This window comes from Hemicordylus capensis, chromosome 6, assembly GCF_027244095.1.
Source record: "Hemicordylus capensis ecotype Gifberg chromosome 6, rHemCap1.1.pri, whole genome shotgun sequence".
Taxonomy (NCBI): domain Eukaryota; kingdom Metazoa; phylum Chordata; class Lepidosauria; order Squamata; family Cordylidae; genus Hemicordylus; species Hemicordylus capensis.
This window is the reverse complement of record NC_069662.1, coordinates 142,363,831-142,386,045: the sequence shown is the minus strand read 5'-3', so window position 1 is coordinate 142,386,045 and position 22,215 is coordinate 142,363,831. Positions and strand designations below refer to the sequence as shown.

The 22,215-nt window shown below is 42.2% G+C and overlaps 1 protein-coding gene across 1 annotated transcript in view; it reads right to left on the bottom strand.

The window, feature by feature from the left end:
- Window positions 1-11,612: 11,612 nt before the first annotated feature.
- GPR158 (G protein-coupled receptor 158) overlaps window positions 11,613-22,215 on the bottom strand; it is a 216,342-nt gene continuing 205,739 nt past the window's right edge. Inside the window, exon 11 of the mRNA XM_053263346.1 lies at window positions 11,613-21,236. Within this exon, the coding sequence (XP_053119321.1) occupies window positions 19,782-21,236 (1,455 nt within the window). The 3' untranslated portion in view covers window positions 11,613-19,781. The remainder of the gene's footprint in view (window positions 21,237-22,215) is intronic.

The window sequence follows — 22,215 nt, the reverse complement described above, 5'->3', positions numbered from 1 at the left end:
TATGCGATTAGGGCAGACCCTGCTTAGCTAAGGTGACAAGTCATGCTTGCTACCACAAGACCAGCTATCCTCTCTGGTAGAACATGCTGGTAGAACATGCTTTCAGATCCAGCCTACCCAGTATATGACATAGACGGACACCAACCATCTATTATTAACCAATATACAATACTTTGGGGTTAAGTGGTTTATAAAGCCCTGGGATAACAGTATACTCCCAACTTACCTAAATAAAAAGATGGTTTCCCACATTTTTTTATTCTACGGTGACCCTCAGAAAACTCAGCACATTGGTAAGTGGCGCAAACCATTTTTGCACTTTTCATTTATTTTTAGCACAAGGAAAAATGAATTTAGCCGTAATCTTCTGCATAATTAATGATCAAAGCCTTTTCATGTTCTGGGGAATTTACACTGGTTCCTTTCCCCCCCTCGCGAACTCCCTTGGAAACAGAGTCTGCAAACTAGTAGACAGAGTCTGTATTAGAAATACCCACACTGGAGCATATAAAACTCTGATATAGCGGCTCTACTATGTTGGAGACTTAGAGCTATGAACGGATAGCTTTATATAATATGGATATTTTTAGCATTATCATAGTAGAGAGAGAGCTGCTTCTTTAGTCAAGGTCCCCTTTAGGTGAAGTGTGCCGTCGAGTCAGTTTTAACTCCTGGCGACCACAGAAGCCTGTGGTTGTCTTTGGTAGGGGTTTACCATTGCCTCCTCCTGCGCAGTATGAGATGATGCCTTTCAGCATCTTCCTATATCGCTGCTGCCCAATATAGGAGTTTCCCATAGTCTGGGAAACATACCCATGGGGATTCGAACGAGCAACCTCTGGCTTGCTAGTCAAATCATTTCCCTGCTGAAACATTAAGTGGCGCCAAGATCCCCTTTACCCATCACTTATTCCCTCCCATCCAGGTACCAACCAGAACTAGACCTGCTTGGCTTCCATAATGTGGCTGTATCATGTGCCCTCAGACTGTAGCCTGGATCCCAGGAAGTGATAAATAGCATAGTAATCACTAGGCTCATTCACATGATTGAAAACTGGGTAGAAGCATCCTACCCAGTGTTGGGAAGTGGCAGCTGTGCACACTCCCATTTTGTGAAGGGAAAACAAGGAAGGAAGTGCCCACAGTGATTGTTAGCTAGCCTCCTGCTAGGTAGGAGGGCTCTGTCCTACCCAGCTGCCGAACAAGGTAGGGTGGATAGCTGACAATCACTGCTGGTGTCTCCCACCTTGCTTCCCCCTCGCATATGATCAGAAAATGGGAGCTTGGATAGGGTGCTTCCATCCCCTGCTAAATGAGCAAAGAGGCACCTTTAAAAAGTGGTGATTCTCTTTATTTAGCAGGGAGAGAGCAACTGGCCCTATCCATCCCCAGCACAGCATCCCTCCAGTGGCTGTTGCTGGTGTTTAACTTATGTTTCTTTTTAAGGTTGTGAGCCCTTTGGGGACAGGGAGCCATTTTATTTATTTATTTTTATTTCTCTATGTAAACCGATTTGGGAACTTTTGTTAAAAGCAATATACAAATATTCATAGTAGTTGTTGTTGTCCCCACTTGTGTGAATGAATGAATCCAATAGTGTGAATGAGCCTATGTGGCAGTGAGGAGTGGCAGAGAGAAGTTCTGAAGCGGAGGCTTCCTAAGCTCAGCTGCAAATCTCCTCTCTGCTACAGATTCACCTGATGGCTTTAGGTAAGCTACCCAGAACTGCAACTCTAACATCTGAAATGTAGGGATAATAATATCAAATGACTTTACAAGATTGTTACAAGGATCACAGCAAGATAAACCCCTGCTAACTGGGCAAAGAGGCACCTTTTAACGTGGTGATTCTCTTTATATAGCAGGGGGAGAGTAACTGGCCCTATCCACCCCCAGCACAGGACTTCCAGTGGCTGTTGCTGGTGTCTATCTTACATTTCTCTTTAGAATGTGAGCCCTTTGGGGACAGGTTTCCATCTTATTTGTTATTTCTCTGTGTAAACCGCCCTGAGCCATTTTTGGAAGGGCGGTATAGAAATCAAAATAATAATAATAATAATAATAATAATAATAATAATAATAATAAAGAATGTGAAGCACTTTGAACCTTCACAATGTTCTGTATACATGTGCTATATACATAATATTCTTCTCATACTGATATCAACCTACTTTACAAGCTGTTACAATGATCAGAGCAAAATAATGTACAGTATATGAAGCTATACAAATGCAAAATATTCTTCTTATATCTGTACCGCATCATATTAAAAATGTGCTAAGTCAGGTGTTTTTAAGCTTGGGTCCCCTTCTACAGAAGCTAAGTTTAGAATTAAATATTTCTGACGTTCCCCATTGGAACCCAGTTACATGCTCAGAAATTGAGGCCCTTGTCAAACAAACTAAACCTGGCAAAGCTCCCGGGATCGACCTCATCATTATTGAGATTATATGCTCTAATTTAGACTGGTGGGCCCCTGTTCTTGCTTCACTATTTTCATTTATCGCTAATACTGCCAAAATTCCTCAGGATTGGGGGTTGCTTTAATTATTCCTATTTATAAAAAAGGCAGCAGGCAAGATCCTGCAAATTACCGTCCAATTAGCCTTCTGAGCATTATTTCGAAATTATATGTGAAACATCTTCTGATAAAATTGGTCGACTGGATTGATGCCTATAACATCCTGGCCCCCGAACAAGCTGGATTTCGTGAAGGCCGATCGACCATTGAGCAAGCTTTTATACTTCAACACCTGGCTGAGAAATACACTTGCAAACCTGGTTCTGCCCTCTATGCGGCATTTATTGATTTAAAATCTGCTTTTGATTCCATCTCTAGGGGCCGCCTTTGGGTAAAGCTGAGGGATTTATCTATAGATAAGCGTCTCCTATTATTAATCTATAAGTTACATGAAAATACGTCCCTAAGAGTCTGTTGCAGTGCATGGGGTCACCTATCTGCTGAAATTCCCACACATAGAGGAGTCAGACAGGGGTGCATTTTAGCCCCTGTCTTGTTTAACATCTATATTAATTCTATAGTAACCCCTATGAATGCTCCTTCTATCCACTCGCCCAAACTGGCACATAAACATATATCAATTTTGCTGTATGCCGATGACATGGTTCTCCTGTTAGTGACTCCAATCGGCCTAAGGCGGGCGCTTGCATCACTCAGCTCTTTTTGTGCAGAAGAGGCTATTGAGGTAAATTACCAGAAAACTAAAGTACTGGTATTTGCCAAACGCCCTAAGCCCCATGTATGGAAAATAAATGGTCAATTAATTGAACAAGTTAAAATATTTAAATATCTTGGTATAGTTTTCCATGCTTCGGGAGGTTGCCAGGCCCACCTGAACTATGTTGTGCAGAATGCCCAACTATCAGCTAACTTAATTAGATCTTTTTATTTTATGAAGGGTGCTGCATATATTCCTGCTGCCCGTAAACTCTTTGCAGCTAAAGTATACCCACAGCTTACATATGGTGCCCAATTGGGCCCTTTTTGCAATGTTTCACCTTTGGAGGCAATACAGATGAAATCTCTCAGATCCATATTCCAGGTCCCAAATAGTGTTGCAAATGCTGCTATTAGAAGGGAGGCAGGCCTTTATACTTTGGAATCGGTTTATTGGAAATGTATTTTCCTATTCTGGTTTAAATTGAAGTTCTTACAAGTGGGATTAGCCCCTCTCACTATGATTGATTCCTTTAATTCGAAATGGAAACGGTCCCTTAAGATAAAATCTCAACTTTACGGGATCCCGCTTGAAGAACTTGCTAGGATGGGCTTTACCACAGCTATGAAGGTCATTAAAAAGCAAATAATCGATACTGACCTACAGGTTGAAGCCTCTAAAATACCTAGAGGTTTGTATATAGGCAACCAGCTTTTCAGTCTCATGCCCGCTGATTACCTAAGTAATATAACATTTCCTAAATTTAGGCGTGCCTTGACTCTCGCACATCTTAATGCTCTTCCAACAGCTATTCTTAAGGGAAGGTTCAAGGGGACTCCTTACTCTTCGCACCTTTGCCTTTGTGACTCAGGTGCTATTGAGTCCACTGCACATTTTCTTCTGTATTGTGATCTCTACAGGGATGTTTGTCTAAATTTTATTTCACCCTGGCTGAAGTATTTTCCCGGCCATTTGGATGACTCTTATCTTGAGTTACTATTGTCTAAATTTGACATTATGAGTACTAATCATGTTGCCAAGTTTTGTTACATTGCATGCAAGTTGCGTATTGCCATTTTATGATGTCTTTTTCTTTTCTCTTTCTGTTCTGGTCGTTGATTGAAATAAAAGCTGACTGACTGAGTTTGAGGACCCCTGTGTTAAGCGAATTGGGAGGACTGAACTTGCTTTCATTCATGTTTGGGTGCAAGGAGAAAGCAGCATCCAGATTTCCCTACAACCAGGGGCAACTCTAAAATAACTAATTGGGGAGAGCAAAGAAGTAGCAAAGAACATTATTAAGGGAGTGAGGATTTTGCTAGATATTAAATACTAATAGAGATAAAGTCATTAATTTATTTAACTTATTAATGAAGCTTGCTTGATATTATCAAACTTGTTCAGAAAATAAATAGATCAGGTTCCTCATAGGGAATGTGGTCTTTTTGGATTAGGCCAAGGCTGCACAACTTTAACCTTCCAGTTGTTGTTGGACCACTGGCAGAGGAAGCCAGCCAGTAGCCCGTGTTCCTCCCAGTGCCCCCCCCCACACCATGCCCCCTGCATCTGATGTCAGATGCTACTGTGTCTGATGTCAGATGCAGGGGGAGTGGCTTCGCTCCCAAATGGGGAGCCCTGTTTGAGAGCAAATATTGGCCAGCGCCGCGCAGTGTGGGCAGGAGCTGCTCACCCTACCTTTAAAGGCAGGGAGAGTGTTCCTGGCCATGCTGTGAATGTGCTGTGCTGACGCCAGACGCAGGGGACGTGGCTTCACTTCCAAAGGAAGCAGGAGCATATTCCGGCCAGCACTGCATTCACAGCACTGCACAGCATTGGCTGGTATTTGCTCGCAAACTTGCTTCCTTTGGGAGTGAAGCCACATCCCCTGCTTCTGGCGTCAGATGCAGGGCGTGTGGCTGGGGCGCCTGGCGCGGCCCCTGATTGGTGGCGGCCTGGGTTCTTTGAACCCGTCCGCTCAATGATAGCTCCGCCCCTGTGTTGGACTACAAATCCAATAAACTCCAATCACAGTGGCCGTTAATGACTGATGATGAGAGCTGTAGGCCAAACTTGCGCAGCCCTGGATTAGGCCAAGCCTTCCAGTCTGCTTTCCAGGCTAGTTTTCTCTTCCTGTCCAAGACCATGTGGCAGGTAAGACTGGGGTAGAGAGACTGGTCAATAGCAAGCCAGCTGAAATCTGCAGGGGAAACAACCCTGCATCTCCCTGCACACATGGTCTCACCCAATTCATTCCTGGCGAGGAAGGAAGCTAAGGAATTGGCCGGGCTCTTGGGAGGCTGGAGGAGTCTCTATCTACCTGGCTGCGCTGTCTTCTACTGCTTGTCCTAGGGTAGAAGAATGATTAAATGCAGCTTCTTTAAACAATAGAGGCCTTTAGAAATAATTAATCCAAGCGATAGGATCATAATACTGTGCATCCACCCTTACAAGCCCCTGACTTTTGTGAAAGCAGGTGTCAACAGTGATTATTTGAAAGACAATAAGTGTGTAATGCCTACCATTTGAGTTCCGATATATCTTAGGCCAAAACATTATTTGAAGAAAGATGGCACTTCTTGACCCAGAGGCTTATCTAGGGAAAATAGCACCTAGGGCAAGCACTAAAATTGCACCCCTTGTCCAAACATCTGACACCCATCTTTCAGATAACTTTACCATAATTTCAGCTCAAAAATACAAGTCAAGCTCATTAATCTTTTAATATTTCAAAAACTATTTAGCAGAGGATGTAGCCAGACCAAAAAATGCTGGAAAACTACAAATTTCAGTATGCTGGGGCTCATGAAATACCCAAATACTATGTGGAGATGTACTTGGAAAACTAAACAGAAGTGCCTGTCTAATTCTCTACTATGCATTGTAGCATCACTATTACATAAGTTGTAAAAATAAATGGAGAATTTGACTTTTCCCAGATACTCTGAAAATAATTAAAGGATATGCAGAGTAAACTGTGTCACTGCTTGGAATATATTCTAGTATTTCAGAAAGACAGTTAAAATAAGAGAAAGAGAGCAAGAAACTCCCAGTGGGCCTTAATACTAAGGATTTCACACTGATTCAAAGAAACTCACCCTTAATAGCCCTATTATTAAGACATCACATTTAACTCACTTATCACAAGAAGCAAAGTAAGAGCAAATGAATACAATCCTAGCTCATAAGCTTCAGCTCAGAATTCACAAGCCCTGATTCTCTGTACATAGTGCCAAAATGAATATGTGTACAGTGACTTATATTAATTTTTAATTTTTTTTTAAACTTTAAACCCCTTCGAGGGGCTTCCTAAAGGCTGTGGGGGGGTTCAAAGGTTCCCCCTCCCTCGCTGGCCTCTAGGGCCTTGCAGGGACCATTTGAGCATGTGCAGTGGCCATTTTAAAAAATACCTTTAAAAAAATGGCCGCTGAAAACAAAATGGCAGCCGTGCATGCTCAAATGGCCTCTGCAAGGCCTGGCATGGCCTAGGGCCTCACAGAAGCCATTTGAGCATGTGCAGTGGCCATTTTGTTTTTGGCAGCCATATTATTTTATTTTATTTTAATAAAATGGCGCCCCCCTTCAAGTGGCACCCAGGGCATGTGCCTTGCTTGCCGCACCCTAGATACGCCCCTGTCTGTACAATGTCATTGGCAAGTAAGTTCTGACACTCGAGACATTTCTTAAAGACTACAAAACACACAGTAATTAACAGCAATGCTCAGTGGATGTTCTTGTAGCTAATGGGAAAGGTTTGGTTGTTGTTGTTTTTTAAGGTCTTCTTATGAACTTCTCTGTCCATATGAAAGTGTGAAGGTGGCCCTAGGGACTAGCATGCTTTTCTTTCCAATTACAGATCACCTACTGCTATAAGATTGTTTCTTGCATACTAGCTGTTTGCGCAGCTCGGTTTTTCATTAGGGATTTTGAAAAAGAACAGGGTCTGAGAATGTTTTGTTTGCATTTGACTTTTCATTTCCAACAGAAATGAAAGATGCCAAAATTAAACAGTCACTGAACTTCCCCTGACAAATGTTGCAAGCCCAAATACTCAAAGATATTCTGATGACATTTGTGTGGCATTTGAAGGACCTAGAAGGCTCTTCTGTCTGGCTCTTTATGTGTACACAGGAACGATATTATGTAATAAATGAACCATAAAAGTGTACAGAGGAAAACCCAGAATTATTTGGGGGAAGCGGCATTTTAACATTGACAAGATTTTTTCTTCCTTATATTTCAGCAAGTGAAGAGACTGAAAACTTGATTCCCTACATTCTTTAGTGAGGGTTAATGATTAAGCTTCCAGAAGTCTTTACAGGAACATATGAAGCTGCCTTATGCTGAGTCAGACCATTGGTCCATCTAGCTTAGTATTGTCTACCCAACTGGCAGCGGCTTCTGCAAAGCTGCAGGCAGGAGTCTCTCTCAGTCCTGGAGATGCTAGGGAAGAGATGCTAGGGAGATGCTAGGGAAGAAACCTGGGACCTTCTGCATGCAAGCATGCAAATGCTCTTCTCAGAGAGGGGAATATCTTACAGTGCTCACACATGTGGTCTCTCATTCAAATGCAAACCAGGGGGGACCCTGCTTAGTAAAGGGGACAATTCATGCTTGCTACCATAAGACCAGCTCTCCTGGTCTTATGGTAGCAACAGACATAATGTAAATAAGTTGATACCCTTTCTAAGAAACAGGCTGCTTCATTATTCAAGTAATAATAATAATAACAATAATAAATAAATAAATAAATGAATGAATAAATAAATAAACATTATTTGTTAGCCACCCCATAACAAATTGTTCTCTGGGAAGTTTTTCACACCTGGCTTTTAGCCCATATTGCCTCCAGAATGGATCAGGCATATTTACATATTGGACAGATTTACCCTGAAGTCCCTGAGAGCTATCAGGGAGCACTTCACACATGATTTGGGTTTTTCACTGCTCATTAGAGTGCCACACAATTTATATCTGGGGAAAAAAAAATCCACTTTTTGCATCGGGGTGTTGTTGTTGTTTTTTAATAGCGTTGAGTTGACGGTAAAGCCTCACAAAAAACTCATGGTAAAGCCTGCTGTGTGGAGAACTCCTAGGTGACTTACAAAACAATTTTAAAACATGAGATTAAAAACACACAATACATTAAATCATAACAGACCAAAAGAAAAACAAGGGTGGTGGTTGAATACAAAATAAAATACACAACATAGAACAATTTAAAAGACATTGTAAAATCAGATCAAAAACTTAAATTTAAAAGGCCTGAGTGAACAAAAAGGTCTTCACCTAGCATCTAAAAGAACAAAATGATGAAGCAGGGGCATAACAAGGCTGGAGTGGGCCCAGAGACAAAAATTTAAAAACAGGCCCCTCGCTGATACACACACACACACACTCACTTCACATGTGACTTGCCTCGGGGAGCCCTCGAGGCGTGGGGGCCCCCTTACAGCTGCCTCCCCTTGCCTAACGGTAGTTACGCCCCTGTGATGAAGCCAGGCAAACCTCACTGGGGAAACTATTCCATAAATGGGGGTGCAACCAATGAAAAGGCCCTCTCCTTAGTAGCTATACACTACTTAAAATAGCCAGCCTTAGAGTAGCTTTTCACATGGCACAGAAATGGTGGGGAGGATATACTGTGTCATCATCAACCTCTTCTAACTAGGCAAAGTGGCAGCTTTTAAAATGGTGATTTTCTTGTATTTAGCAGAGGGACAGCAGCTGTCCCTATTCAGCAGATCACAGCATCTCTCCAGTAGCTGTTGCTGCTGCCTATGTCGTGTGTGTGTGTGTGTGTGTGTGTGTGAGAGAGAGAGAGAGAGAGAGAGAGAGAGAGAGAGAGAGAGATGTTGTTAGCCCTTTTGGAAAGGGAATTGTTTTCTTATTCCTTCTGTTATATAAATGACTTTGAGATTTTGTTGTTGTTGAAAGACTATATACATATTCATCATCATAGGAAGGGCCATAGGAAGCTGCCATCTACTGAATCAGACCATTGGTCCATCTAGCTCAATATTGCCTACCCTGACTGGTCAGGGCTTCAGGCAGAAATTTTCATCTCAGCCCTATCTAGAGATGCCAGGGATTGAACCTGGGACCTTCTGCATACAATGCAGATGATTTGCTACAGAGCTGCAACCCCATCTCCATAAACATGATGATGATGATGATGATGAGGAGGAGGAGGAGGAGGAGGAGGAGGAGGAGGAGGAGGAGAATGACAATATTCTGTGCTGTATGGAATGCTCTATTTAAGCTGTTACTAAGCTGTATATAGGTGCTGTGTGATTGGCCTTACCATGTCTCCAGGATTCTTAATGTGGCCTGCCTTTCCTATTCTACTTCATTTTGCACCTGAGATTACAATATCTGCCTTTTCCTTCTTAGCTTTTCACACAATGGGTCAAAATCCAAGTTTTTGAGGAACCTCTATGATCTGTTAAAAACTAGAAATATCTCCCACCTTCCCCCATTGAATTCAATCTATAAAAGTGGTCATCTATGTTGTAAATAAATGAGTAAAAAAGTAAGGTATCAGGAGGCTGACCATCTGCTAAGCCTATGCAGGACTGAATGGTTTTCCCTCTTACCTCATTCAGGAGCTGAGGACTGAATCTGCATAGGGCCAGGGGTGGCTCCAGAGCTACCTCTGGAGGGTAGGGTGGCCAAGCACCCACCCGCCAGACAAGTAGTTGCCCCCCTCCACTCTTCTTCGCCCTCCTCCCTCCACTTCTGCAACAGTTCTAGTACCCCCTCTGTTGGGAACTCCTGTTCTGTAGGACAGAGCAAAATGTTAAGTTAGCAACTATTGTGGCTGCAGTGTGGGAAAGCAGGAGGTCTCTGAGTCTCTTTGGGACCCTTTCAAATACCCAGGGGTTCTAGTACTTCCTGTTGGGAACCCCTGCTCTACAGCATCAGGGCTGCCTTCTGGGGAGGGGTGTGCACGAATGGTTTGCCTGAACCGGTTTGTGGTTCGCCTCATACCAAGGCTGGTTTGAAGGTTTGATCATGGACTGAAATGGGGGTTGTTCAGTCCATGAATGAACCGAACCAGTCCTGGTTCAGGCAAACTAGTTTGGGATGGTAGGGGCAGCCAGGTAGAGGCAACAAGAGAGTACTTACCTGGCTGACATGGCTACTGGTGCGGCTGTTCGCCTTCTCTCCCTGGTGCAGACCCAAGCATGCTCCCCCCTTTTCCAAGGCATTGGCTCAGCAGAGGTTTGGTTCCTGCCTCCACATGTGCAGAGGCCTGAACCAGGCCACAGCAGGCCTGGGCTTTTCTTCAGGAGGCTGTCAGGAGGGTTGGAGGTGCCCCCCCCCGCCAATGTCTCCACTGCCTCTGATAAGATACCCCCCCCCCAATGCTCCTTTACTTGTAAAGTGGAATCCTTTCCAGATTCCCCTTTACAAGTATATCTCCCAAACCGACCTGCAAACTGGTTTGGCGTCCGGAAAGGACCTGGTTCAGCTGGACCTGGACCGGGCCAGTTCGAATTTGAATCAAACCAGCCAAATTGGTTCTGTGCACACCACTACTGGGTCTGCGGCAGCCCCAGTGCAGTTTGCAGTGGTGCCGCACTTTTGCACATCATGTAAGCCACTACCTCTGAGTATGGAAGTTCCATATAGCCATCATGACCAATAGCCATTGTAAGACCTATCCTCCATGAATTTGTCTAATCCCCTTTTAAAGTCATCCAAACGTGCCATCACCATACATAGTAGTCAGAGAGCCTACGTGGTGTAGTGGTTAGAGTGTTCGACTAGGACAGGAGAGACCCGAGTTCAAATCTCAATTTAACCCCAAAGCTCGTAGGGTGACCCTGGGCCAGTCACTGATCTCACAATCTCACCTACCACACAGGGTTGTTGTGGGGACAAACATAACCATTTACACCACTCTGGGCTCCTTGGAGGAAGATCAGGCTAGAAATGTTAAAAATACATAATACGTACATATATAAAATAGTAGCAAATTCCATAAGTTACATGCTTGTGAGGAAGTGCTTCCTTTTGTCTGAATATACAAGATGTCTCCAACTTACAAACAAGTTGTGTGCCAAAAGATTGTTTGCAAGTCAGATGTTTGTAACTTGGAACACAGACAGTTCCTGAAAGTGATGACTTATTCCTGTATGCAGGTTGACATTCATATGTCTGAATCTTAAAAAAATAATGCATGTTATAGAGCTTTGTTTTTATGTACAGGTGTTTGTAAGTCGAATGTTCATTACTTGTAGAGTGCCTGTACTGCCAACTAATTTCTGTGGATGCATAATGAAAGTGGGAGAAAAAATTCTCTCTACAGAATTATTTAATTAACAGAGATTTACAAAAGCTTTTGGAGAGTTATTTTAACTGAGAAAACTCCATTGTTCATTTACAGAGAACGATGTGCTACATTATGTCAAGAGAAAGACAACCACATATCATTTTCATATAAACGGTTTTATTGCAGAGAACTTACATTATTTACATGCTGCGATACATTACAACATAAATCTATCAAATAGTTCATGGTGGATGCTGTTGGTTGCCATTGGTTTCCAGATAATAGTTTTTAGAAGAACCACAGACTAAAGTGAACAGACATACAACTTTATTACTCTACAACTTTTAGTAGCTAAAATGTTCAAAGTCAAAAGGCAGTGTTGTCTCAGACCTACCTGTCACTGTAATGCATGCAAAACCTAAGGAGAGCAGCAAATATAAAGTCGGTGTCTTTTTCAGATCCATAATGTCACCAAAGCGGACAATGGGTAAATAACTTTTATATTTGAAAGCATGTAATCCTTGCATAAAATGTACAGGCCTAATATGCTTGGTATAAATCTATGTCTTTATAAACCATGTCTTCAAAATAAAGGAGGGATGCAGGCTGTTCATGCAATTTGAGAATAACAAACTAGCAAATGGTTGTGAGCATAGCAAATTATTACCCGTCTCCTACACAGATCTGCTAGGAAACATCACTGAGTCTAGAGCTGCATTTCTTTTGGTGGAAGAAAGGCAAAGGAACGCCAGAAAAAAGGACAACTAAGTCAGCTAGCTATTAGCTAATAGATGCTGGTGGAGAAGAGGCTATGGAACACAGAACGTCAGTTAGGCTAACTTGAGTTTGTCAGGATTCAGCAGTGTTTCTAACAGGTTTGTAATGATGTACAATATTAAGAAGTCCAGTGAAGTTTGGCTTTCCTTTGTTTTCTAAGGTGCTGAAGGAATTTTAAGTACTAACAACTTCATCACCAGTGTTAGACTGTATGAGCGTGGAACCTAGTGATTCATTTGACAGACAGATCTCTGTTTCTATCAGATGTAACAGGACACAACTTGAGTGTGCCTCTGCAATGTTAAATAGACAGTTTGTTGAAAGTGACACAGATGTGTCGAAAGTAGACTTTTTGTTGTTCTTGAATGAAACATTCAAGGTATCATAAAACGAGTGTCAAGTCAACATGTCTCGAGGCCTGATCCTCAGCTTTATTTATTTATTTTTACATTTATATCCCGCTCTTCCTCCAAGAAGCCCAGAGCTGTTGTTAATGGTCAAGTCTAGGCCAAGTGGAAACAGCTGAGAAGCTCACCCTCTTTCTGTGCTTCAAATGAAAGCTCTTTCAAGGGATTCAATGCTAATTTGCCAAATTTCCTGTGAGGGTCACAAACTAAGATTCTCATCAAAACACACAGGTATTTAAATACAGTTTTGCAAATTCAGAGTGGTTCACTCAGCTCTATATGCAAGAATATCATCAGTTTTGGTGAACTTTGGGCAACAGGCTTCTCCCACCAAGGATGCCCCTCCCCCTAAATTATCTTGAATCAGGCTCCAACTGTGTTCTTTTGAAAGGCCATCTTTTGTTGACATGACCCAGGATAATGGATTGAGGCTGGATTACAGGCTTTGGATCAACCTCTAAATCATGAGCCTGGACACACGCCTAAGGCTCATCTCAGTAAAAAAATAATATAGGAAGTGGTCCTTCAGTCTCACAATAGGCACAGTACTGAGCCAGGATGATTCCATCACCTTTCCCAAGTAACAGACTCCATGCTACAGCTCTGAAAATGCGACACCATTCTGCAAACCTCCATAAAAATTTCATTTACATTCCCTACTCAAAACATGTCATTTTGCAAAAACTTGAAGACATGCATATAGACATGCATATCCCAGGTACATGGTTTGGATGAAGTATTAGTGGGGAGGAGGAGGAGGACCACCTATGCTGACCTATGTATTTCATTTCTCTCTTTGCACTTGTGCTCGTAAGGTATGTTCCACCTCCTCCCACTCTGAATGTCCTTAGGTGAATTGAAATGTCATATTTCTTATATCTTTAAATTTTAAACCTCGTGTTTATATATGCTATGTTTCATACTATTTCATAATACTTTTTTCTAATTTAAGAAAAATACATTTTTGGAAAAAGGTTCTTGACAGACTTTTACAAGACAAAATATACACTCTTCAGAAGATAATTCCACTCCCATCATAGAATTGTCCACACCCTCCCCCTCCCTGTCCTCTTCCTGCTGGTATGTGCTTTTTCAGTAACTGCCTTGGCACACAGTAGAATTGTTGGGTGTTTGGAACAGCAGTTCCATGTGTGCTGTGTGAGAAATATTTTTTATACCTTGCTTTTTGTGATTGCCCAATAGTACCTCACCACACATAGGGGAAAAAATAAGAATTTACCTTCTGTAAATTCTGTGACACCGGTTGACACTAAAAGGTGTTAAAAGGCAGGTAAGCTGTTTTACATGTGCAAATGTGATGCAGAACCATGGAAACTGGATACACAGCTTCATGAAGATGTGCACTATCTGGTGCACTTTCCATCCCTATGGATGGCTTCACATGATCTGCAGGACAGTAAGCAGGAGAAAGCTTGAAAATGTCAGTAACCACCAGCATATGTTCCTGGTGCGCATGACCTCTGAACTTACCAAGTCCAATTAGCATGCTGGATTCTCGAGATTTACCTGACATTCATCCTGAGATCCTCCGCCCAGTTTCAAATATAGGTGACAAGTGAATGAAGGACATTGGAGGACTGTCAGTTGAAGCTTGGGAATCCGGTGTGGGAACTGGACTTCGGCCGGTTCAGACACGACACCTGTGGGGAGTGCGCACTGCCTGTTACCGATATTTCCCCAATATTTCCCCAGCTTACTGACTTGGCTGCCCTACATAGTTCAGGAGAAACAACACATTCCCATTCAGCTTTTGATGTGGTTGGGAATGCATCTCCTTGCACACTATCTAGGATATCCTGCCTATGAGTATTTGTAACTCATTATTCGTCATGAGCAACAAAATATTGTGTGCTACTGGACTGGGGCCCAAAATTCTCAAGAAAGCTTCACAAGAAATTGGTCAATTTTGTTTGATACTAATAATTTAAACTTGTAGGTCTGTGTGCACCTGTAGTGCTTCTGTTCTGCTTGGGACTGGGGAGAAAACACACTTCAGGTTAAATTATCCTGTACAACATTTATACTACAGTAATCTTCTAAATTTCTTCTCCAGAAGAAAGTCATGAAAAATAATTAAAGTGCTTTATCTTAACATACCCCTTATCAACCTTGCATTTATTTTTACCAATGGCATTAAACCCCCATAAAACAAATGGGAGGACAGGGTCTCCTGCAAACTTTATGCATGATGGTATGTAGCAGTCAATAATGATGTTGATTTTAAAGCTGAGCTGATTGTGTATATGATCAGCTCCCTCTGAAATGAATGCAGACCTCTGTGCAGGGAAGAGACTCATGTGCTCATTTGAATGAATGTGGGAAGCTAGACTGGGAAGCAGGAATGCAATCTACCAACCCATTAAAATCACTAGAAGTTTGGTTTACCCACTTAAGAGGGATGTCCATCTTACCCTTGCACAGATTTATTACCTTTTCCAATACATCACTGGTATTACTGGCTTCAGTTGACCTGTACAAAACATCATTCTTTGCAGGCTGGTGCATAGTTCATACTTAGGACCAAGGAACACATCTTTGACTATATTACTGTGACTAGGTGTAGAATAAATGCACTTCTAATGGACTGCAGTGATTTTTTGATTTTGATTTTTTTTAAACATCTGGGTTCAAATCTTTGGTCAACTAGAAATTAACCTGATAGCTTTGGCTAAACTATTATCTCAGCATCCTATCTTCATCTGTCAAAGGGAGATAACATTTATTTATCCCACTATGCCAAAGTTCAAAGTGGCTTACAATTACAAATCTCCCAGGCCATCTCCCATCCAGGTAGCTCACAGGGCTAGACCTGCTTAGCTTCAGCAGTAGAACTGCATCATGTGCTTTCAGATCTTTCTCTGAGCCTACCTAATAGCTTAGCATAGTCATGAATAAGACAAGATTTTAAAAGCCAGTGTTGTCCAGTGCATAGACTTGGGGTGGGGGCAGTGTATACTATGGTTTGGACAGCCAGCTCCTGACCCAGATACTGAGATATTATTATAAGAGCTCTGAGTTAGGACTCAAATAGGTGGGGAATCTCTTTGTGGGTTTGAATTAGATACCCATCAGATTTTGAAGGAGATGAAACTTTTCCAGCTAAGGGGAGGGTGTGTGAGAAACAGCAGTTCTTAAAGACACAGAGACAGAGGCCGAATTCAGATGTAACGTGGAACCATGGGTCCAATGGACTTGAAGTTTCACACATCCCTTCCCCTGCTCCCCCATCCAAATCCAGATGTTCCAGAGGGCTATCTCTCTGCAGTCAGTGAGACTGCAGTGAGGCAGGGGAAGCTTCTTGACAGAAGATTGCCCATACAGCCAATCAGGCCAGAGTGAGGGAGGAGCTTCCTCCCTCAACCCTGGTTCCATGGGGCTGAAACTGCAGTGCCAGCATTCAGTTGTAACACTGGTGCCACAGAACCGAAGCTAAGGGTGGCAAAACTCCACTCTGACCAAAGATTCAGAGTGGAGTTTGAGGAGGGAAATCGTGGGTCCCTTTTCGCCCTTAACTCTGTTTTCCTCAATTCAGAGTGCGGCTTTGGAAACCAGAGGTGAAGGGATCTCCGGTTTCCTATTATGTCCAAATTCGGCCACTGAGAACAAGAGAGAGAGCTGAGAGTTTCTAGTTAGACTAGGAAATGGAGAAATATCTCCAAGATGGAAATTCTCTGAATTTCAGAGTTTTAAGTTTCTCTCAAGAAGAAAATGACAATCTTTCCAAATTTTAAGGTTCATCCCAGGAAGAAATTTCTGATAATCTGGTAAGCTGGTTTCTCTACGTTCTCAGGAGCAATGCCTTGGAAGAGTTCATCCTTGTTTCTGTTTATTCTGTTTTCTGTTTATTATAATGTTGCAAATATGCACAGTAAAGCAAATACTACATGGCACCTTAAGCCTCCAGTGACCTCTCATTAAAGGACATACAATCCAGTTGTGCTGCCACTGGTACTTCTTACTGTTTGGAAATGAGAAGCATTCAGACATATCACTGTCTCCCATATTCTCAAAAATAAAACCCTATTCCTTGATTCATCCTCCCTCTCCAGCTACCATGGATTCTTCCTTCTAGCCTTCTCCTCCACACTTCTGGAGAATGCTGCTAACTCCCACTGTATTGACTTTTTCTCCTCCAAATCTCCTCTGAATCCCCTCCATCTAGCTCTGTTCCTACCTGTCTAATTGTTCCTGTTTCGGGGGGGGGAAGCTCTTCCTTTATTTTTATGCTCTTTGTTGGGGTTCCTCAGGAATCTGTTCTTGGCCACCTGCTATTTTCTCTCTACATGCTTTCCCCAGGGTGAGCTCATCAAATTCCATTTATTTCAGTACACAAATGAAACCCATCTCTACCTTTCTAGCCCAGAGCTCCCTCCCTCCCTCCAATCCTGTGGTCCCCCCCGCCCATATTTCTACTTGGATGCTTCATCATCTTCTCAAATCCAGTATGTCCAAGACAGAATATCTTATCTTTCTTCCTAAGCTCTCCTCATACTCCCTCCATATCCATTGACAGTCACCTTCTACAGTGTTGAAAAGGCTCGAAACCTTGACTTTATCTTTGACTCCTCTTTCCCTTTTATACCCCATATCCAATCTGTTGTCAAATCATGTCATTCCTCCCTCTACAGGATTGCAAAAGTACATCTCTTTTCCTCTGCCCATTCAGTGAAAACTCTAGTTCACACCCTGGTCATATTTTGCCCCTCCTTAAATCCTTATGCTCACTTCCTGTCCACTCCTGAATTCAACAGATGTTCCTGGTCCTTACCTTCAAAGCCCTCCATAGTCTTGTGCCTCCCTACCTCTCTACTCTCATCTCCTGTTACCCTCCTGCCTGTGACTTTCATTCCTCCAGCTCCCCCCACCCTCGGCCGTTCCAAAGTCTCCTGTTCCCTCAAATAACTCTGCCCTTTCTTCCTTGCTGCCCCTTATACCTGGAACCAGAATGCCTCCATGATGCCTCCTCTCTTATATTCTTTCCACCTCACCTCAAACCCCACCTTTTCCATGAAGCATTTGGCACAACCCTCTTGCCTGTATACCCTATTGCAACTAAGCCCAAGTACATTTACCCCCTGGCTCCCCTCCCCTCCCTCTGTTGTCTCCCTGGTGTGTACTTCTGGATTGTGGACCCTTGGGCAGGGACCTGTTATCCTCTGGTCTGTTGTAAAGTGCCATGTACATAGATGGTGCTTAATAAAATGATGATGATGATGATGATGATGATGATGATGATGATGAAGATGATGATTACAAATGCATGTTGCAGGTTAAGGCTGCAATCCTATGCATATTTACTTGGAGATAAGTCCCACTGAACTTTTTCTGAGTAAACCTGAATATGATCTGGCTGTATAAAGAGGTTTACAAGTGATTAATAAATAATGGGAATTCCCTCTTTATTCCTTCCTGTCATTCTTGTTTTACTCACCTTAAATGGTGTAAGGGCAGGAAGATTTCTTAAGGTCTCCTCACTTTCTGAACTTTGAAGTTTAGAAGTATGAAGAACAAGGCCTTGCATGTCTAATCCTTCTTTCGAAAATGAATTCTGAGAGCACTTCAGAAAAGCTATTCAGATTCATCAGAATCTATTAGAAACATAGGATGCTGCCATATACTGAGTCAGACCATTGGTCTATCTAGCTCAGTGTAGTCTACACAGACAGGCAGCGGCTTCTCCAGGCAGGAATCTCTCTCAGCCCTATCTTGGAGGTGCCAAGGAGGGAACTTGGAACCTTCTGCATGCACACATGCAGGTACTCTTTCTAGGGTGGCCCCATCCCCTAAGGGGAATGTCTTACAGTGTTCACAAGTAGTCTCCCATTCAAATGCAAACCATGGCAGACCCTGCTTAAGAAAGGGGACAATTCATGCTTGCTACCACAAGACCAGCTCTCCTACCTTCCATGTTTTTCTTTCCTTAGAATAGGCTCAATTAAAACACTGAGCAAGATAATGGTGAGGAATCATTAAAGCAACATCTTCTGGAATGGTAAATCATGTTTACCAGTTTTCTAAGAAACAACAGCTACATTGTCCTCAGATTTATTTGTGCTTAGTTTTTAAGCACTATAGAAAGGATAGATATGGTGATGACAACCTACTAGGGTGTACTGCTCCCCAAGATGACTCGGCTTCCACTAGTATAGAAGTCTATGATCACAAATGGACAAGTGCAAGACAGGAAACTACCTCGTATAAAAACCCTGAATTATACAGCATGAAATCATAATTGGAAACAACAGAGTAAAGCAACAAACCCCCAATAAAAACCATGGCAAAACTCATAGTATTTTCTCGTGGCTTCAAGAGCCAATGAAGCTTGCAGGAGGTCCTAGAAATAAACAAAGGGCTAGGAATAGGAATTTAAAACTGCAACATTAGATTATCTGCAGATTGCATAAATGTGTTGTGTCACATAATAATATCAAAGTTATTTGCAAACGTTATACAAACTGGAATGCTTTAATATGAGACACAACGAAGTACATAACGTTTTTAAGAAACTGAGAGCAGTCATATAAAAATATAATTGGGGGATGCATTAAGTTAGCAGTGCTATCAAGGGTGGCTATGGGGGAAAGTGAAAAGTCATCTTTTTTTGTTCCTGTAAGTAGCTCATTGATACACAATTTATTTCAACATTTTCAGAGGCATCCATTTGCTTAAAGTCCCAAAGGTATTACTCATCTGATTCAAGGCCTTTTAAAACAACTCCATTAGATTTTATAATATTTAATGAATTCATACCCACTTCAAGCCAATGCAGGCAGGGCCTTTAGGAATAATTACATTTGCTTTTATGTACTTTAATGTCTCTTACTTAACAACCCTACACATTTTACAAAAAATAAATTATTTCTAAAGGCATGTTTTCATTCATTTGGAATGTAAACTCTTTAGGAGCAAGGGAAAGGCATAGATACTCATGTTCCAGATCACCCTGATAACACTGTTGGCACTCAACAATAAACAAATAAACAATAGACAATTTACTGTGCCTAGTTCCTACAGGTTCAAGGTGCTCATTGCCTTGATTAAGTGCTCCTTTGGAATTTGCCGATTCTCCTGACGTTTCCTTTTTCCTGCCCCTTTCCCTTCTCTTTTCAGTCTAGCCCCTCTTATTTCGGGTGTGCTGCTGTTTTGTTTGAACTTAAACTGGTTGTATTTGATAAAGCTATACTTGGTTCTGATTTCAGTAGTTCTGGCGCTTCAAACTCCCAAGGACAGATGTTCACACGAGATGTTAAAGGTTGCTGTAAGTTACTAGTTGTGGACCTATTAGGATCTGAGGGAAGTGCATTCCCTGCTGGAGAGGACACATTTTTTATCTGCTCTCCCAGTTTATTGGTGCAATCTTTGTCTGTGGTTTGTGCTGTTTTGGGGGGCAGTTCCTTGGACTCTCCAGCACAAACACTGGCTACATACTGTTTATTAGCATTTTCACCTTGCATCCCAGGAGATTCCTGAGCCTTTGAACTCAACTGTTTTTTCTGGTCTTCCATCAAATGTTCTTCTTGGCCCTCCCAAGGGCAGACTTCACATCTGTCTGTGCTCTTTTGATTGCTCTCTGCAGTCTTTTGTTGAGTTTTGCTTTTGGCCTGGGAAGGCTGGGATTTCTCTGATTCAGAGGAAGCAATGGACACATGCTTTTGAGCTCTAGAGTCAGCAAGCCCCGTCCCTGGGCTCTGGTCATATATTTCCCAAGGACACACTTCTCCTATATCAACATTGTTCTTTGGCAGTGGCTTACTTGCTGTCACATCAGGATTTGCAGGTGCCTGGCTAGCCCTTTGTTGTTTCATGATTCCAGATTTATGGGGCTTCCTTGGTTCTTCTGCATGAGCAGAGTTTTTTCGGTGTGAATCTTTATGCTCACTTTTATCAGAGCCGGAATGCTTTTTGCTTCCCTCTTTGCCCTTCTGTTGAGACTTGTGGGATTTGCCACTTTCTTCATTTTGCATTTTCCCTGCTAACCCCAGAGTTTTTTCCTTGGCACTGGCAATTACACTGAGTGATTTCTGTAGCACAGATGTTCTCGGGTGAAGAGGTTTCTTGTCCTCACTTAAATTGTGAGCGCTCACAGATTTGCAGACCAAAGGAACGTTTTCAGTGGACACAGTTTCAACTTTTTCTGGAGCTTTTTTGGTGGGTTTTTTCCCAGGGAGAGAATCCAGTAAGGAGTTCTCTGTTGCTGTTATAACTTCCACACTTTCTGTAGCTAAGCTATTTGACTCTTCCATTTGATCTCGAACATGGTCATAAGTGCTGTGAGACTTCTTTAAGGAAAGGACTCTGTTTCTCAAAGACTCCTCTTTTGGTTTGATGTGTCCACTGGAATCTGGTGGGTTTTTCCTTGCCATGGTAGTATTCTTTGAAACCCCGTGTTCCAGAAAGTCCTTTTCCTCCCGAGAACATTGTCTAGTGACTGTCTCAGGGATTTCAGTAATTCTTCGCATGATTGAACGACCTAAGCCCTTTTTTGAGCACCTCTTTTTCTGGAGGTGTGGATTATTGGTGATCATTTTTTTCCTCTTATAGATTTCCAGCTGGGCATACAGCTTCTTCAATTCATCCTGAGAAGCAAAGAACAAAGCTAGTAAGTTTTGTTTAGTCAAAGTCTGTGTGGTATGTGATAGTTAGAGTGTTAAGTTCAGATGTGGGAAACCCAGTTTCAAATCTCTGCTCACCCATTAAGCTCATTGAATGGTCTTGAGCAGTCAAAATCTCTCAGAGCAGAATGGTATGGGACAACCAATTCCTTTATTCTTCCTCCTAAAGGATTTTATTTTCAATGAAATGTAGTCACTGGAGGTGAAAGCCAGGCACTGAGGACCAGTGCAGAGGCTGCTTAATGCTCTCTAGTTCTGCCATTTAAACTGCACCCCCACACTATTTTTTCCTATGGGAAAAAGGAAATGTAATCCCTGCAGGGAGAAAAGCAGCTGGGGATATTTTGGACAGAAATGTGGTAGGAAGGGAAAGAGTGAAGATGAGGTTCTCTGATTCCAAGTTCCTGTATCTGCTTTTCACTAAAAAAATCATTGCTTGTCATTTGCCCCTCAGCCTACTTTACTTCACAGGATTGAATGTTTACAGCTAATATGCTATTCTGAACTCCTTGGAGGCAGGATGGGACAGCCATGAATCAGCTGTAGCACAAATAAAATAAATGTACAGTCTGGAATCGTTGATTTGATATGCAGGGGAGGAGGAGCAGAGGATGCCTTGATATTATATTATTAACAACAACAACAACAACAACAATTCAATTTCCATTCTTGCCATTCTGGGTCACACAATTTTGCTTAGTTACATAGCTTATACATTTTTCACCATCAAAGACTAGTTTTACCATCAACTTTTTGCATAGGAGGCTTCTATCCAGCTGAAGGAAACACAGGTATATGGGGAACTGGGTGTATGTTTCCTGGAAACCTGGTCTAGGTTGTGTGTAGCCTCAACACCAAATTCTTAATAGTGCACAAATTCACAATAGATACAATTTCACAATGCAAAGTTAATTGCATTTCACAGAGTTTAGCATAAGGCAAT